Source organism: Ruditapes philippinarum, unplaced genomic scaffold, assembly GCF_026571515.1.
Source record: "Ruditapes philippinarum isolate M1 unplaced genomic scaffold, ASM2657151v2 ctg11324_1_1_1_1, whole genome shotgun sequence".
NCBI classification, from domain to species: domain Eukaryota; kingdom Metazoa; phylum Mollusca; class Bivalvia; order Venerida; family Veneridae; genus Ruditapes; species Ruditapes philippinarum.
The window spans coordinates 15893-35853 of record NW_026851771.1 but is presented as its reverse complement, the minus strand read 5'-3'; the positions used below and the strand labels follow the sequence as shown (position 1 = coordinate 35853).

Below are 19961 nucleotides of genomic sequence, written 5' to 3'. Positions count from 1 at the left end.
TTTCGTAATGAATAAGCCCGAGGATATCCGAAAGCTGTTTACTGTTGCTGAGGAACCTAAATGGCTGCAGATTAGTGATGACAAGTTGATACACTGATTTATGCACGTGAATGAATTGATTTAAATTGAGAAAAATGATGACGGATATAGAACATCGACCTGAGGATGTTGGGCAAATATTGATAAAGGCAAGACATTTATTGACATTTAAAACAACATTTAAATCATAAATTCTTGTCAGTAACAGTGCATTGCCATATGCTTTCAATTCATTTGAAGGTTTGTTTTGTCATGTTATTAAGTTTTAAACATTTGCATTTTATTATCGCCCTTTGTAAAGTCCCTGCTTTACTGAGTATATCAGTTGTTAAAATCCCTGCCCAAAATTTACAATAACAATCAAAACAGAAACCACCACAACATATTGAAGCAGCTACATGTAGGAGACTAAGAGTAGGGAGACAAGTAAAACAAAATGACATCACATCCCTCCAGCTATCCCGCCCTTCCCTGGATGTTTGTTGTTGGCAGTTACAATAAGTCATTGAAATTTAGATACATAGGATAAATTGTTAGATGCTGTCCACAGTGTTTCCACTACTCTGCATTTCTTGTGTTTTTGATGCAATAATTATATCACGAATGATGCATTGAAAAACGCAAAGCGCATTTTCTTTGACGCAGTCATAATCTGCCTTACATGTAATTAGATGCATTTTCATTAAGTTATTTCTCCTATTATAAGCACCATCCCGTTAAAATCGGCAATTAATGTTTGAGTTTCCGAAATGGCCATCTGCGGGTATGTATAAATTGCTAACCTATTCTGTGTCGTTATCGGCACAACATTTAACCGTTCTACAATAAGTCACGGTATCCGGGATTTAGACATGCATGGTCTGGGTGTAAATGGACATTTGTGCATGCAGACGCTTTTCTCACAATGGCAAGCACACCACAAAAGATAGAGGCTTATGTCAGTGACTAGATAACAATGAATGCTATCAACATCTCTGCTTTAGTGGCCAAAAATATCAAAGTTTCTGCAATAAACAGACATATGACAGGTTAAATGTTTTAATGCAAATAAGATTTGGTTTTCATTTGCAACCGCAAAAAGTGAGAAATTGAAGTTAACATATGAAATCAAACAATTATGAGATTTACTTTTGTATTTTTTACTTTCTCAAAATTTGACCCATAATAATTTCAAGTGACCCCCATATTTTCATACAGAGGGTCACAAATGACCCCAAAAAATCTAGTCTGGCAGAAACACTGTCCAATGTGTTAAATGGCAGCTGCTCTAACCCCATCCCTGTAATTCCTCAGGTATCCCCCAAGGCTCAGGTCCATGACCCCTCCTGATTCTTGCCTATATAAATGACCTTCCACAAAACTTGAATTCCCAGGTCCGCTTGTTTGCAGATGATACTGCATAACTGCAATATACATTGCTCTGATATCTAGACTACAAACCGGTCACCCTCCAAATGAACTTAATTGGTTAGAAAAGTGGGAGTAGGAGTGGGATATGGAATTTAACCCCTCCAAGTGTCAAGTTATCAACGTCACAAAAGGGAAACATCCTTTCCCAACACAATATTATCTCATGGAGTCCAATTAGAATCAGTTACCTCAGCTAAATACCTAGGCATGGATATATCAGAAAACCTTACATGGGATGCCCATATAAACAGGACATCCAAGAAAGCAAACCAAACCTTAGGATTCCTACGCAGAAACATAAATGTTTAATTCCAATCCATTCAGTACATTGCTTTCCAGACTTTAGTCAGACCCTAGCTTGAATATGATTCCAAGGTATGGTCTCCCCAATACAAATAGATCAAATTGATAATGTCAAAAGAAGATCAGCCTGATGGGTCAAGCTAGATTATGGTCAGACTTCACTCAATTAAACTTCTGAAACTCAGGTACTCAGATGTATATATGCTACATGTAGGTTATCCCTTTTCTATAAGATTCACCATGGTCTGGTTGCTATCCCCATAGAAGAATATGTGACACCCCTCTCCCTGAACATCACACCATGGCCATTCCCTGTGTTATAGGTTATTCACAGTAACTTCAGACTGTTATTTTTCTATTCTAGGACAGTATGCCACTAATGAACCACCTAATCCCTGCAGTCACCTACTCCCTACCTCAGAGCAGTTCATTGCAGCCAATTAGCTTGCATTGAACATGTCTCACCCTAGTTTTCCAGACCATGTTTTTAACATTTTTAATATTCTTTTATCCTCTTTTAAATCAACTCTGTTTAACTTTCTTGCGATTTCGACACGCAGACATGTCTATGTCCCCGCGAGGGGTTTGACATTAGTGGAAGATAGATATGAAATTATTCTGTTTAACTTTCTTGCGATTTCGACGCGCAGACATGTCTATGTCCCCGCGAGGGGTTTGACATTAGTGGAAGATAGATATGAAACTATTCTGTTTAACTTTCTTGCGATTTCGACGTGCAGACATGTCTATGTCCCCGCGAGGGGTTTGACATTAGTGGAAGATAGATATGAAATTATTCTGTTTAACTTTCTTGCGATTTCGACGTGCAGACATGTCTATGTCCCCGCGAGGGGTTTGACATTAGTGGAAGATAGATATGAAATTATTCTGTTTAACTTTCTTGCGATTTCGACGTGCAGACATGTCTATGTCCCCGCGAGGGGTTTGACATTAGTGGAAGATAGATATGAAATTATTCTGTTTAACTTTCTTGCGATTTCGACGTGCAGACATGTCTATGTCCCCGCGAGGGGTTTGACATTAGTGGAAGATAGATATGAAATTATTCTGTTTAACTTTCTTGCGATTTCGACGTGCAGACATGTCTATGTCCCCGCGAGGGGTTTGACATTTAAGTGGAAGATAGATTGATGGATATGATAAACCATACTGGCATGCAAGTAATTACAGCACAAAAGAAGCACATTGTACTTATATTTTGCATACAATCCATTTACATTTGTCAACTGTTGAGTGTTTCTTTGATCAATTGAAATCCCATTGTGCAGACAACATGATACTGAATTCATGTTAGGTAGTAGATAAACAAATTCTGAGATTTTAAAGAACTGTATCAGTTATCATATGTGTTATCCAAACAGGACCTTGTGAATACCAAAGCTTCCGGGTTGTGGCAGGTGTGCACAGAAATTCTGCCATATGATGACCCTTTAAGTTTTGTTGTTCTGCAACAATACCTATGATCTGTGGACAGAATGGAAAAATAAACTAATAGTCTATGAAAACTTCACCTAAAATTTCTCCTATTTAGCTTGAGTATAAATGAATTGATTTCTTTAAGGTGTAATTAATCATGCCCAAACAGTGGCTTAATGATATGTAAATCATGTTTGAGTGGGTGTATTAAATTTTTATATTATAACTGAAGTTTTTGTTTGGAAACTACATTGTATCATATACCAGTATGAACTTTTCTTTAAAGATCATAATGTGAAGTTATTAATTTTGAGTTTTTGAAAATAATGTAATAGTAGATGAATACCTTTCATTCATTATATAATATTCAAAACCTACGTCTGACTGCCTAAAGCACCTTAAAGCATAATCTCATTTTCCTGTCCCTTAAAGTTATTATGTAATCTTTGTGTCACTTGAAGAATGTTGTATTTTTAATTCTTGCATTATTTTTTTTTACAGAAGTGTATAACATCCAGTCCTATAAATATGACGTTGCTTTTTTTAAGATACATTATATGAAACTTCTTGCAAAGCCCAATATGTCAATAAAACTGTCACAAGTGCTTAATGTTTAAATTTTGGACTAAGTAACTGTTGGACCACCTTCTATGATATTCTAGGGTTTTTTTCTTCAGCATTTCATTAAAGAAATTTTGAACATTCTACTGTCGCTGACATATTTTTAAGTTATAAATATTTTTAACAGGTTATATGGCCCACTCACAGTATAAATGGTTATAAGCTTATATTACCGGGGCTAATGAGTGAGGGTTAATTGTAATATTCAAAGCAAAGTTGCATTTAACAACTGTTTTTATAAGGTCATATAAACTTACAGAAATGAAATAGATAGCTTATTTCTTTTTCATATTTTTACCAGTTGGTGAAATTTAGACTTTCTACAGCTAGGTCCCTTAATTTGCTCATTTCATCTGAGCACAGCTTTGCCCTATGATTTTTTTTTACTGTAATAGCCGTGGTATCCCTACTTTTCAACATTAAAAGAAAATAAATATTAAAAAATTGATACAGTAAATTCTCTCTATTAAGACCACTTACGGGACTGACTCAAAGTGGTCTTAATAGTGAATTGGTCTTAATAGTGAATAAGTCACTTTAATAGCTGACGAAGTCCAACTTAACTTAATGTATACCTTGTATAGTTTTATGCACATGGCAAATGTACTTGATTAAATGAGTAAAAAGAAACACATATTTTTTTTAAACAAAAAACATTTTTAATGCATGATAATTATAAATATGATACATCATTAACATAATGAAAATATTAATTTACAGCTAGTGTGTTAAGTCTCCCCTTTAGAAGAAAAATATGAGGTATAAAATATGACTCTCATTATGATTTATACATTAATTTCATATCGAAATAAAGCACACATGAACCACAGGCAATCGTTGTGTGGCTTGGATAGTGTACATGTACATGCATCTTATAGTAATTATGGATGAAATTTTTAAAAACAAATTTCCTTTGTTGATTTATTGAAAATAAGATATTTTAAAAACATTTTGAATGAAAAAATATTTTAGTGAAAAAAAAAGTTATAAAAAATAAGTGGGCGTGGTCATGTACATGTATACTATCCAAGCCACACAACGATTGCCTGTGACATGAACTGAAAATTTGGTGTAATTTTCAATTTTTACCATACTTGCTATACAATGTGATGCACAACAACCAATTTTAAATGCTATTTACCTGTTTATTACATCCTAATTACGCTGACAAATTAATCGTTTCTCACACCATAGGTGCTTAGATTAATTAGCCAGAAGTGGTTTAAACTGATCATGTTGACGCTTGAATGCTAAAGATACATCGTAAAGCAAGCGTCTAATCAATTGATACATATTAATGACCTCGTTTGACCCGGTGTATTTGTTTACGCCAGAGGGAAGATTACGACAATTAATGGGGGGGCAATAAACACAAAGTGATGTCTGGCCATTATGTTGCATGGTCGTTATACAGGTTAATGTTTTGATAAGAAATACACACAAATGTCTGACAGAAGTGGTCGTTATGCCGGATTAGAGACGTGGTCGGTATACTGGTCATTTTTCTCAAAGAATAAAGAAGGAATGAAGAAAAATGTAAATGCTTCACAGTTAGCAGGTAACTCGGGAGGTACTTCTAGTACATCTGGGTTTTCTTTTCGTTAGGAACTTTGAAAAACATAAAACTCCTGTATATAATTTAAATGTTCCAGTTCGTAACAGTTTTGTTCCAGTTACAGACGTTCCAGTTACAGACGTTCCAGTTATCGATGTTCCTGTTATTGATACCAGTTATTCAAATTATGAACATGAAGATACTTTGTCTTCACGTTTTGATATTCATAATGTAACATTAGAATCGGGTGATTCAATTATAAGTTACTCGGCTACAGATGAATCTAATTCAGACATTAGTGATTATGAAACTGAAAGCTCTTTTGTACTTAGTGAGGATACTATTTCTTGTGAAGATGCCCGTAATATTGGTAATATTGAAGCATCTATTGATATTTTTAATATATATTACACAAATGCTGACAGTTTACTCAACAAGCGTGATGAACTTGAAGTTGAGATTGAATTAACTAAACCAAATATCATCATTATTACTGAGGTCTTCCCTAAACTTGGACTTTCTACTGATATTGACAATGCTGAATTAAAAATTACAGGTTATGACATTATTAAAAGTGTAATCAAGGAAAAATCAAGAGGTGTATGTATTTACTACAAGAACAACATGTCTGTACAGGATATTTCCGTTTTAAATGTTTATCCTTATGAGGAATCATGTTGGTGCTCTGTGATGCTGAATTCTAATGTTAATTTGTTACTGGGTGCTGTTTATAGAAGCCCTACAAGTACAGATCTTAATAATAGCAAAATATGTGACTTAATAGACTATGCATGTAATTTATCACATGATTATTTACTTGTTGTTGGTGATTTTAATCTACCATCTATCTCTTGGGAGGACTGGATTACTCCACACAATGTTCATCACATAGATTTTAAATTTATAGAATGTCTTCGTGATAATTTCCTTTCACAATTGGTAGAGGAACCAACTCGATATCGGCATGGACAGGCCTCCAATATTCTTGACTTGGTTTTGGTTGACAAACCTGAGTGTGTGACTGAAATACAATTTAAAAACAATTTGGGGGCAAGTGATCATGTTGCTTTAAATATAGTTTTGAATTTGAATCCTGTTGAAAACAAAAACTTGGTTCCCAGAAGAAACTTCTTTAAAGGAGACTACTCTGCTATTTCTTCCGACCTTGAACTAGTTCAGTGGGATGATATTAATGATTTGTCTGTAAACGACAGTTATGAATTTTTCACCAAGAATATTAATATGGCTATTGATAATCATATTCCTCTAAAAAAGAATAATAGTTCCAGAAAAAAGAAGAAATGGTTGAACAATGACTGTATTCTGAAAGTTAAAATTAAACACAAGGCTTGGATGAGATATCTTCATGTTAGATCATATGAAAATTATAAGAATTACTGTAAAGCAAGGAATATTTGCACTAAAACTATTAGAAATGCTAGGCGGAAATTTGAAAGTGATATTATATTCGATATGAAGGTCAACCCGAAAGGTTTTTGGGCGTATGTAAGAAATCAAATTAAGTGTAAGACTGGAATTTATGACTTGAAAGATGAAAATAATGATTTTGTGAAAAATAACCTAGGTAAAGCTGAACTTTTGAATGATTTCTTTATGTCTGTATTCATTAATGAGCCAGGAGGTAACTTACCAAATTTTGACTTGAAGTATCATGGTAGTCCTATTTCTGAACTTGTAGTTGATAAAGACACTGTTTTTCAAAGACTTCGTCATCTTAATGTCTCCAAATCCATGGGCAATGACGGTCTTCATCCTTATTTATTACGAGAATCTGCAGCTGTTTTATGTGATCCTTTATGTAGGATAATGAATAAAACCTTTAAGAATGGTGATTTACCAGATGCTTGGAAAGAAGCTAATGTTAAAGCTTTGTACAAAAGCAAGGGTGATAAATGTGATCCTTCAAATTATCGCCCTATCTCTCTTACTTCAATAACATGTAAAATGTGTGAAAAAACTGTTCGTGACACCCTAATGCAACACATGAATATAAATAACCTTTTCTCGGATGACCAATTTGGCTTCAGAAACAAAAGGAATTGTATTCTTCAACTTCTGACTGTTTTAGAAGATTGGACTAAAGCTTTTGATGACAGTTGTCAAGTAGACTCAATTTATTTGGACATTAAAAAAGCTTTTGATACTATACCTCACAATCGTTTACTTTTGAAGTTAAAGAACTATGGTATTGACAATCCCATACTGAATTGGATACAAAATTTTCTCACTAATAGGAGACAAAGGGTTTGTGTTGAAGATAGTTTTTCTACTTGGTCTAATATCACGTCAGGAGTTCCGCAAGGTTCGGTCCTTGGTCCAGTTTTATTTATCATTTACATAAATGATTTGCCTGAAGTTGTTCAGTCTACATGTAAATTATTTGCTGATGATAGCAAATTATACAGGAAGATTTATTCTCAAAACGATCAGTTGTTACTTCAACAAGACTTACTACGTTTATGTGACTGGTCAGAGGACTGGCTGCTTCAATTTTCCATTCCTAAATGTAAATCAATGCAGATTGGTAACGTCAAGCTTCCATATATCTACGAAATGAAAGACTCTAATAGTCAAAATATCTCTTTACCTAAAGTTGATAGTGAGAAGGATCTCGGCATCACATTCCAAGATAATCTTAAATTTGATCAACATGTCTTAAATACTGTAAACCGTACAAAGAAATTAACGGGTTTAATAAAGAGAAGTTTTTCCTGCATGACAATACCTATGTTCTTGACTGTTTACAAAAGTCTGATAAGATCAATTGTTGACTATGGATCTTCTGTTTATTTTCCATCTACAAAGAAAAACATTCAATTGATTGAAAATATTCAAAGAAGGGCAACTAGAATTATTCCATCATTGAAAGGTTTGTCCTATGAACAAAGACTTGTTAGGCTTAATTTGCCAACACTTTTATATCGTAGACAACGATTTGACCTCATTCAAATTTATAAAATAATTAATGGGTTTGATAATGTTGACCCGGATAAATTTTTTGTGTTCAATGATAACTGTACACGTGGACATATATTCCAACTATTTAAACCAAGTGTGAATAAAACACTAAGGAAAAATTCATTTCCTATTAGATGCATTGACCAGTGGAATAACCTAGATGAAAACATTGTTCTCAGTGAAAGTGTTTTGACATTTAAAACTTTACTCGACCGGAGCTGGCAAAGTCAAAGATTTAATACAAGTGACATTTACTGAAGTTAACTTGATAATACTGTATAGGAGGAGCTTACAAGCCATCTTGGCTTAAATGCTCAGAAGAAGGAGAAGGTAAAGGTAAAGGTAAAGGCAAATATTTTGTACTTTTAAAAAGTGCCCGTAATAACGGCGTGGTCCTATTTGTGGCGTGGTCGTTAGGTGGCATTTTACTGTACTCTAGAAAATTTATTCAGTTGTATTTTCATTTCTCTGTTATTTGTTTTTCATTAATTGATTTGTAATAGTAATTACTAATAAATGGTTTCAAATTGTGAAACAACATGGTTCCTGCAGTGTACTACTTGCTGACCTGTAAGTATTAAGTACTTATTTTGAGAGTTTCCCTTAAATTGGTGATTGGTTTTGTCTAGATTGAAAGATGGACAAGTCCATTTAAGCTATTTTAGGTTGGTAAGGGTTTACTAGAACATGTTTTTGAATTTTGCTTGGATCAGTATGAGGTTTCAAATGGAAGCGCCAAGTTTGATCCTTTCTTGGTAAAGTAAATGACTGCAATAATAATTACTTAATTATAAAGATGCTCTAAGCACCTTATGCAAAGGTTAAGTTACTAATGAAATAATATTCAGGAATATTTCTGTCAATATACATGTATTATTTCAATTTCTTTAATATTATATAATTGTCATTTTAAATAACTAGATAGGTGATATAAAAAACAACAACAAATAATAGATTGTTGAGTGATAATATTTTATAAAAAAAAAAGAAGAAAAAAAGGAACATATTTGTACATATTGACTCTAGCAACCAGCTGATTAAAGGTACTCATAATTTTTCTTTATCTTCAATTTGTTATTCAACATTTGCATGGTTTGTACTTCAAAAACACTTGAAAGGCTTTTTGCCACCAGTATTTGTATGAACTATGTACACAGTGTACAAACATGATTGATCGAAATCAAGTCTTCATTTTGTTTTTTTTTCACTTTGCCGTAACAGTTATCTTCAAATATTAAGTTTTCAAAATATATGACATGCAAATAGTTAGAAGTGCTTAATGTCTCTTAGGCAATTGATTTTATAGAACTGTATTGATTTTTCTGGCCTAGGTTAATTTTCTTGCAGGTCTGGATTTTAAACGCGGAACTCGGATAAGATCGAGATAAGAAATAGAAAAATAGTTACGTAAGAAATTTCGTTCCGTGAAAAAAATGGTCGCACTCGGATTTGTGAAGATTTTTTTTATTTTAGACGCTGTGTATTGATAGATCCTATGACAGTGCTGGAATATTTAATTTGAAATTTTCTATGTTAATGAAAATACGTTAACGAGGGATCACGAGGACTTTTTTATTTTTGGCTGTGTCACGATAAAAAAAGCTCAGTATTTACGACTGGATTACAGAATCAACCTGTCTTTTTATTACTTTATCAGTTGTATTGTGAATCATAGTGATAAGAAATATTTGAAATAGTTTTTAAAAATTGTTTAAAAAAGGGGTTTAAGGTTTTTAAAAATGAAAAAAATTTAAAATGCATGTAAATTAAAGATTAGGCTCAAAGGGGTTTTTTAGGGTTTTGTTTTCTTTATAAAAATTTTAACAAAAAAACGGGGTTTTTAAAAATGGTTGGGGAAAATTTTTTCATTTTTTTTCCTTTTTTTTTGAAATTTAAAATGTGCTTTTTTAAAAAACCTTTTTTTTATGTTTTCCAAATTTAGCAAAAAATTGAAACCTTTAAAACCCCTTTTTAAAATTTTTTTTTTTGTTAAAAATCTTTTAAAAGGGAAAAGCTCATTTTTTAATTTTTTTTTTTGGCTGTTTGATTTCCAATAAAAAAAAATATAATCTTTTTTAAAAAATGTTTTTGGGGGCACATCAGGAAAATGGGCTTTTTTTTAACACATCAAAAAGAATTAAAGATTTTATGTTATTTTATTTAGAACTGTTTTTTAATTCAGAAAGATAAAAAAAACCTGAGTGTTTTGTAAAAGGGGTTAAAAAGGAATTTTTATTTCAATTTTTTAAAAACCAAAAAGGCCCAATTTCAGAATGATAGTTTTAAATTAAGAAAAATTTTTAAAAATTTCAAAATAATTTTTTAAATTTTTGAATAAATAAATTAAAAATTTTCCCAAAAACAAAATTAAAATAGGGAATAAAAATGCACTTTTAAAAAAAGGAATAATTTAAAATTTTACTTAAAAAAATTTAAATAAAATAAAGTCAGGAAACCCAATTGTTTTTGGGTTTGGGGAAAAATTTATACCCAAAAAAAATAATTTTATTTTTTGAAAAAAGGGCTTTTTTTAATTTAAATTGTTTTTTTAACAATTTTTTTTATAAAAAATGAAAATTTTAAAATTTATTCTTTGAAAAAAAATTTTTCATAATTTAAAAAAATGACTAGAAAAATTAAAGCCGATTTTTAAAATTTAAACCCAAATTGCTAATGTTTTTACATAAACTGTAAATTTATAAAAATAAAATTTTTAAATACAGGGGGCGATCTTTTAAAAAGGGGGGTTTTATATTTGCAAAATCTTTTAATAAAGAAATTGTGAAAATTATTAATAAAAAATTTAAATCAAAAAACCCGAAAAAAATTATTTTTTTTTTATATACGGGTATAAAAACCCTTAAAAAAAGGCTAAAGTTACGGGATAAATATTCCCCCAATAAAAAAGCATGTTTTTAAAAAAATTTTTTTTCCCAAAGATTTCATGTAAGGGGCGGGCAAAAAAGGGAAAAAGTTTAAAGTAAAAACCCAACCCCCATCTTTTAAAGGGGGGTTTAAAAAAAACCCTTTTTTCCCAAAATTCCAAAAAGTCCCCAAAATCATTTTTTCTTGGTTTTAAAAGGGAAATTTCCATTTTAAAATTTAATTTGGTTTACTATGAAAAAATTTTTAATTTTTAAAAAATTATTCAATTAGGTTTACACTATAAAAATTTTTCCAATAAAGGGGGGGTTAAATTTTTTTGTTTTATATTTTTGGGTTTAAAAAAAGGGATGATGAATTGGAATATTTTTTTTTATTTTTAAAAATTATTTTTTTATTATTTTATTATTTTTTATTATTAAAAATAAAAAATAATGAATTAATTTAAAAATGTTTTAATTTAAATAATAACTTTTTTTAAAGGGGAAAATTACCCACAGTAAGCAAGCCCAGTCTTCCCAGTTAGGACCCCTAAAGGGATACATTTTTAAAAAAAACTGCCCAGATTGCTTTGGGAAAAAGAAATTTTTTTTTACTCTTCAGAAACTGTTCCCCTAAGCATACTTTATTAAAGTAATTTGTCAGTCTGTGTAAGATTAATTAAAAATATTTAAAATCATGCAAAGAAAAATTCATAGGGCCACACAAAATATATATGTTTATATTATTCAGAAAAAATCAATGACAGATTTCTGCAAAAATATTTGTATAAAGTTAATATTATTTGTACAACACTATTTGTTTGCTTTAAAATTTATTAACAAAGTTTGTCTAAGTAATTTCTCACTATTTGAATAAATATATATTCTGGCACGATAATATGGGATTAAAAGAAGTTCATGAATAAAGAAATATAAACTAACCTTTACGTTGGATGATTTTTATGAACTAAAGTTAGGTGGTTATGTCATTAATGATGTCATATACAAGTTTGAAATGTCAGCATAGTCTGTAAAAGGTAGTGGCAATTGTGATGACCTATTGATCTTAAAAAACTGCAAGTATTAAATTGCTACAAGGCAATGGTTCTGGCCTGGGCTTTTTTTGTCACTACCAACAAACTGTGAGTGTGGGTTTTCAAACCCACAGTGGGTTTTTAAAGGGGGAAGTGAAAATTTCATTTTAGCAACCTTTTACCAAATTTGGCCACAAGTAGAGCAAAAATTCATCATTAAACTCATCTTTGCTATTTTTTGGCTGCTTGTCCATATGAATTTTGGGTTTTAAAATTAGGAAACCGTAGTCCATACAAAACCCAACATAATGGGTTTTGGGGGTTTGACCAGCATTCCTTGATCAGGAATCCATGCTGTTGCTTACAAAAACCCTACAGAAGTAGAAAACTGATAGCGAACAGCATGGATCCTGATCAGACTGCGGCGGATGCGGGAGGCTGGTCTGGAAACCATGCTGGCGCAAAACCCACTATTTTTTGGTTTTGTTTTATGAGCGGGTCAATTTTTTAGATTGGGGAAAACCCTAAAAATTTAAAAAAAGGAGAGTTTTCCCCAAAATTTCATTTAAAACCAAATTTTTGGGAAAAGTGGGCCCAAAATTTAATTTAAAAAGCATTTTGGTAAACATTAATTTTTAAACATTTATTTTCCCCAAAAAATTTGGGAGGGAAAATTTTTTTGAAAATTTTTTTAATAGAAGTGAAAACTTCCCTTATTGATACAAAATTTACTAAGGTTTTTTCAAAATTTTTAAAAAAAGGGTTTAAACAGAAACTGGACAAAACAAAAATTTGGTGGGAAATTTTTTATTTTAAAATTACCGACTTTTTGTGTTTAATTTTGGGGAAAATTTTTAAAGTAAATTGGGATCTTAAAAATTTGAATTTTAAGTTTGGGGGAAAACAAAAAAATTTTTAAAAAAGTTTTTTTTAAATAATAAAAACAAAATTTAAAACAATTTTATTAAATATTAATAATATTAAAATTAAAAAAATTTTTGTATTAAAAAACAAAAGTTTGTTTTGTTATATAAAATTTTTTCAACAATTTGGGAAAAAAAAAATAAAATTTTGGGAATTTTTTCAAAATTATCCCTGAGGAGTTTTTAAAATATTTTAAAATTCAGGTTTCATTGTTAATTATTAAAACTAAATTTGGGAAAAGTGAAAAAAGTGTTTTTTCCCTCCAGGGATATTAATAAAATTTTACCGAGAATTTGACAATTTTTTGTAAAATAATTAAAAGTTAAAAATTTTTTTGAAATTTTCTAAAGTTGGAAAAAGTTATTTTAAAAAATTTTTGTTTAAAACCGGGTTTGGGGTTAATTTATCAAATAAACAGAAATTTTAATTTTAAAATTTTTGGTTTAAAGGGTAAGAAAAATGTCGTAAGCAAGAAAGGCTGCCCTTTTTTCTTTGAACGCCCTTACAGGGGGAGATTACAAAGGAAAAAAAAATTTTCCGGGATTCAAAGTTTTCCCAAAAATTAAAATAGGTTTAAATTAAAGGCCCTCAAAAAGTACTTTAAAATTTTTTAAATTGGTTTAAAAAAAATTTTGTTTTGTTGGGTGTAAAAATTTTAAATTTTTAAAAAAAATAATTTATAATTATCAAATTTCTCAAAAATTTAAAAAAATTTATTTTAATAAAAGGGGATTGTTTTTTTAAAATTTTATTTTTTTTAAAATTTTTAAAGTTTTAAAATGGTTTTTTAAATTCTCATGACTTTTTAACATTAGTTAAATTTTTTTGGTTTTTTTCATTTATTTTCATTTTTTTATAGAAAACAAAAAATGGTGCCATTGTTTATGTTTTTTGTACATTTTTGAAAATTTTTCACTTGTTCCTTTTTTCATTTTAAAGACAAAATGTTTCGTTTTTCTTTTTCCCAAATCCCAGTGAGGTTTAAAAGTGGTTTACTTTTTTTCAGTGCCCTGTTTAAAGGCACACTTTTAAATGGTTTACTGTTTTAGTTCCCCCTTTTAATTTCCCGAATGTAAAGAGGTTTATTTTTCAGTTCCCCTTTTAATTTGGGACACTTTTTAAAAGAGTTCCCCCTGTTTTAAAAGGGAACTGTTAAAGTTTACTGTAGTTTTCCCTTTTTTTTAATTTCAATTTTTAAAAAGGGTTTTTTGTTTAGTCCCCTTTTTATTGGACATTTTAAGGTGGTTTTCTGTTAGTTTCCCTGTTTTAATTTTCAACTGTAAAAAGGTTTTTTAAATTTCCCTTTTTAAAGGACATTTTTTTAAAATGGTTTATTTTTAAAAACCCTGTTTTTTGGCAACTTGTTGTTTTACTGTTAGTGTTCCCTTTTTTGGCAATTTTTTAAAATGTTTAAATGTTTTTGGGGTCCCTTTTTTATTGGCACATTTTAAAGGGGGTTTTATGTTTTTGTTTTTTTTCAATTTATAAGTGGGTTTTTTTGTCAATTTCCCCGTTTATTGGCCCCAATTTTTTAAAGTGTTCACCCGTTCAAAAACCCTGTTTTGGGTTACTTTTAAAATTTGGTTTTTGTTTGGGGCCTTTTAATTTCAGTAAATTTTTTTCCCGGGCCCCTGTTACCCCTGTAAAATTGGTTTTTTGTTTAGGGGCCAATGTTAATTTGGGTACTGTTTAAAGGGTTTCCCTGTGTTAATTCTACTTTTAAAAGTTTTAAATGTTCAGTTCCCGTTATTGGCAACCTTAAAATTGGGTTTTTTGTTTAGGTTCCCCTGGGTTTTGGCCTAATGTAAAAATCTTTAGAAATGCCACTGTTTATTTTACATTTTTATTTAAATGGTCATTTTTCAGTTTTTTTCCAAATTTATAGCATTTAAATTGTTACCCAAATTGGTTAAAAAGAAGTTAAAAATTTGATTCCTGAATTTTCTGTTAGGTTTTCCCCTTTTTGGAAACCATTAAAATTTTTCATTGTTTTCCCCCAAAAATTTTTTAAATTTAAAAGAAAAATGAAAATTATTTTAAATGCCCCCTTTTTTTAAATTATATATAAAAATTTTTTCCGCCAAGGGTCAAAAAAATTTTTAAAAAAAATTTTCCCCAATGAACTCAATGTTTTAAAAATTTCCGGGGCAAAAATTTTTTTTTAAAAAATTTTGAAAAAAAAGGTTTTCCCTAACCCTTTTTTTTTCCCCAAGGGGCCAACTATTTTTAACTTTTCCCAAGGTTTTCACAAAATTTTTGGAAAAATTTACAATTTTGGGGAAAAAAATGTCCTTTTACCCAATTTTTCAAGAATGTTTTTTAGTTTTTTTAAAATTTTGGCCTTTTTATAATTCCTTTTTAAGATGCAATAGTCTATGCATTGTTAAAAAAAAGTTCATGAAAAAAAAAATCCCAAAAATAATTTAACTAAAATTGGTAAAAAAAACTTTTCTGTTTATTGGAAAAAGAAATTAAATTTTAATAAAAGCATGTTTTATTAAGTGTAAGAATTTTTTAAATTTCATTGATGGTTTGTAAACAAAAATACTAATAAAACATTTCCCCTTTAAGGGAAAAACCTCTCATTTGAAATTTGGAAAGGGCTTTTTTTTGATATTTAAAATTTTGTTTTGTTTTAAAATTTAATAAAAATTTTTAAATGCCCTAACATGTTTCGTAGTATTTTTTTTTTTTGTTTTTAAAATTTACAATCCAAAAACTTGAGATTTTTTTAAATTTAAGAATTGTTTCTCATTTAAACTAAAAATATTTTTCCCGGGTTGTATATGATTAAAAAATTTTTTAAATTTTGATTCAGCCCAGATGTATATACTTTGTAGGATTTCTTTTTAAAAAATTTTTCATTTCACTTCCCAATAAACAGTGTTTTTAATATTTGGTTAAAAAACATGGGTTTTGTGACAGTTTCCTGCTTTTAATATTAAAAATGTTTTGTGATTTTGTTTTAAAGCATTTGTTTTTTTTTTCGTCTTTTTAAAAAATTCACACCAGTGACCCACTTTTTTTAAGCCAATTTTTTTATTTGTTTTTAAAAAATTTACCCTATTCGCATGAAATTTCCCTTTAAAAAAAAAGTGATTTAAAAATCTTTTTACAGAGTTTACAGAGTACATATTGTAGATAAAAGATACACATTTTGAATTAAAGCCAGATTTAAAGTAAAGCATAATGTTGGACATAGTACCATTCAGTAAAACTCTACATGATGTTCTTAAATACCTTTGGTAAATAGATTTTTCAATAGGCTGAATTAATTAGAATAAAAAAAAATTCATACAATTTGAATTATTTAACTTATAATCATGCATATAATCTTTTTTTGTTGTAAGTTAATGCGCGGTGCAAAAAAAAAAAAGAGAAATATATCTGTTATAAATCTATGCCTGGCTCAATTTGTTGTTGAGAACCTGAAAATTATTTTTTGAAATAATGCCACTTTAGCAGTTTTGTATGGGATTTCTGAATCTAATACTTAAAAATGTAATGTGGTGGCATTGCCAAGTGGTTAATGAGTCAGACTAGTAATCTAAGGATTGCTTGAAGAGTTGGTTCAAACCCCATCAGTGGCAAAACCTTTTTTCCTTGAACAAGAACTTTATATTTTTTAAAAACTCTGTTGCAGCTCCGGAACGAAAAAAAGGGTGTTTCCCAAAAAACGTTATGCTTCCAACACGTTTGAAGGGAAAAAAATTCAAATATAAAATTAAAAATGAAAAAAAGGCCCCAAAAAAAATTATTAAATAAAAAAAGGGTTTCCCCACTGGTCCAATTGCTAAATGGTTAAAAATTGCCCACTTTGAACAAAAAGGTCGTCACCATTTTGGGTTAATATCCCCGGGGCTTTTTTTTTATGGAAGGGTCATTTAAGATATTGGGGATTTAAATTAAATTTTTTGTCTTGACTTAAATTTAAATTTGGGATTATAAAAAATTTTGTACCCTTTTCATTAAGGAAAAGCTTTTTTATGTTTAAAGTTTTAAACTTAATTGATTTTTTATGACTGCCTGAAATAGAATTATGGCCTGAATCAATATTGACAATATTTCAAACTATTATAAATATTGTCATTAAAACATTCTATATAAAGTAAGTATAATAGTTAAATATTTTTGTTATTGATCATATTGGATATTAGCATTTTGGCTCATTATTGCAAGAACTGAATATTCAAAAAAGCAATTTTGAATTTTGAAAAATGAAATTTTAACAGAATTGATTCTATTTGTATAAATTTTTCATTATGCAACAACAGTCATGTTGAATAGAATTGTTATAACAAATAGATTTCTTTAATATATTTAATATAACTGACAATTGGTTTTTATCTTGGTATTACATGTATTATATTAATAAGATCTTTAATAACACTTAATCATTATTACTGAAAATAGTGTAAAATTCTTAAAGACCATCCAAGTCAATTAACTTTTTAATATGATTGTGATATAGTCTTATTTGTTTGTGATACTATATTATATAGCCAACTGTACAGGGCCGACTGTGTGAGGATAAAAGACTTTGGAAAGGGAAATCACTCTAGCACAATAAAATAAAAAAAACAAAGACTTGGTCTGTTCATAAGAGATAACAGAAAGTTGAAATAACTGCTGAATCTTCAAAAAAGTTTTATGAACTGTTTCAAATTCAAAGGAATACAAACCCATTATTTTCAGAAAGGTATTAAATGAGAGGTACATAAATCATCACTTTGCAGAATCTGAAATTTCAGATATTTTGGGAAAACCTCCAAGATTTTTTTTTGGTAATAAAAATGAAAACACAATGTGTGAATATTTGTATCATTTACTTTTGCAGGTACAAGATGATATCAGACAGTTGAGGGAGAATCTAACAAACAAAGGTGATGGCAAAGGTATTACTATTGAGGAGTTGGAAAATGCCCTCAACAAAACAGAACAAGGTCTTCAGGTAAATATTTTGATAATGAAAGAGATTAATGTTTTGACTGCTTGCTGTAAGTGATAATGATATGTTAAATGTAATGGTTCAAGCCAGTTATTATTCACTTATCATGTCAGTTTGCTCCTCTGTGCCATCAGGTCAGTTTGTACGAATCTGTGCTATTAGGCCAGTTTGTACTTTTTTGCCATAAGGTCAGTTTGTACTTTTTTGCCATTGGGCCAGTTTGCACTTCTATGTTATTTGGCCAGTTTGTTCCTCTTTACCTACAGACTTGTTTGCTCTTCTAAGCCGATTGGCCAGGTTTCACTTCTAAGCCAACAAATCAGTTATTTTTCAGCAGTGCCATTAGGCCAGTTTGTTCTTTTTTGCCATTAGACCAGTTTGCACTTCTGCGCTATTAGGCCAATTTGTACTTTTTTGCCACTAGGCCAGTTTGTACTTCTGTGCCATTAGGCCAGTTTGTTCTTTTTTTGCCATCAGGTCAAATGAACATGATGTATTAATTTTTGTAAACTAATTGCAAGCAGTAAAAACTGTAAGAAATAAATTAATATTCAAAAATATTATCTTTGTTTCACTATAATTTTCATGATATTTGGTAATTTTTTATACTTGTATAATGGGTAATAATACCATATTGCAGGTACTCTGACTTAAGGTAGATTTTAACATGTTATAATAATGTAATTGAAAAAGTCATTTTTAAAACCTTGAAGTTTTAATTCATGCTATACAAAAGGCATCATTTAATTTATAAATTAATAATTTGCTGACAGGCCAAATTCATATCAGGGGACTGTAATTGGGCTTATACCAGGTAAAAAATCAATCCTGAATTGAAGGAAGTTATTTTCGTATGATTACTAATGTACAAAAGCAATGGTCACAGGCTAGGAAACCTAAAGTCATTTATATTTGATCAAATTTCCAAAGATAATTGGAGCAGTTATTCTGTAGTCCATTTTTTCTATGTTCTAAAGCCTTTTTAATGATTTATGAATTTAATGGTTTTGGGCAAAAGTTTTGGGGTGAGGCAAGGTTGTGAATTTTGTGTCAGCTTTTTTTTCAGGTTAACCCCATTACAAAAAAATTTTTAGCCTTTGAAATTTTTTTGAAAAAAAAATATGGGAACAAAATTTTATTCACCCCCGGGGGATTTTCCACAAAAAAAATTGGTTAAATTTTTTCTGAAGTCAGTATTTCCAAAACTAATGCCCCCGAAAAGGGTTAAAACTTTCACACACTTTTATTTAGAACATAATAGGGGGGCACTGGCCAAAGGCCTATCACTCCCAAAAAAGGGGTTTTGGGCAGGGAATTTTTGGGCCCCCTTAACCCTTTTAAAACCCGAGAAAAAGTCAAATCTTTTGCCCATCATCAGGGGCCCGTTATTTTGAAGATTTCTCTTTTTGTGGACTGTCAAAATGAACATGAAATTCATCTTTTATTTCTAAAATCTGAATTGTTCTATTTATATCAGAAATGCATCATTTAAATCTTAAAAAAGATAAAAAAACTTAAATCTTAGAAAAGTTAAAAGATAAAAGCAACACTGTTTTTCAATAACGAAGTTTCATTAAAATGAAAGCAGCAATGTATTTCAAAATGATATAATATTATACATCTGGGTAATTCACCTTTTTTTTCAGCAAAAAGCAGAGCAGATGCTTAGCCAGCTTAACAACCAGGTGCAGACCCTGCCAAGTGCTGATGCTATCCAGGCACCTGGGTTTATGGCCCTTGAGTCAACATGGGACCTCAAACGACAGACCCGTGGTCAACAGAGAATAGACATGAGCCAGTCATATGTACCAAGGTAAAAAAATTTTTGATGTATTTGTGCTATTTTT

At 30.1% G+C, this 19961-nt stretch overlaps 1 protein-coding gene across 1 annotated transcript; it reads left to right on the top strand.

Moving 5' to 3' along the window:
* The first annotated feature begins 30 nt into the window (after positions 1-30).
* On the top strand, positions 31-19931 carry LOC132739183 (IQ motif-containing protein H-like). The gene is made up of 3 exons (XM_060726848.1): positions 31-188; positions 18004-18117; positions 19761-19931. Exons 1-3 carry the CDS (start codon positions 135-137, stop codon positions 19929-19931), a joined length of 339 nt encoding a protein of 112 aa, XP_060582831.1. The 5' UTR covers positions 31-134.
* The last annotated feature ends 30 nt before the right edge of the window (positions 19932-19961 follow it).

What these genes read in the sequence shown, in the direction of transcription:
- LOC132739183 (XM_060726848.1), top strand. Translation starts at nt 135, where the DNA reads ATGATGACGGATATAGAACATCGACCTGAGGATGTTGGGCAAATATTG. An exon ending in TTGGGCAAATATTGATAAAG is followed by an intron (nt 189 to 18,003) that starts GCAAGACATTTA and finishes TTACTTTTGCAG; the next exon opens with GTACAAGATGATATCAGACA. An exon ending in AAACAGAACAAGGTCTTCAG is followed by an intron (nt 18,118 to 19,760) that starts GTAAATATTTTG and finishes CTTTTTTTTCAG; the next exon opens with CAAAAAGCAGAGCAGATGCT.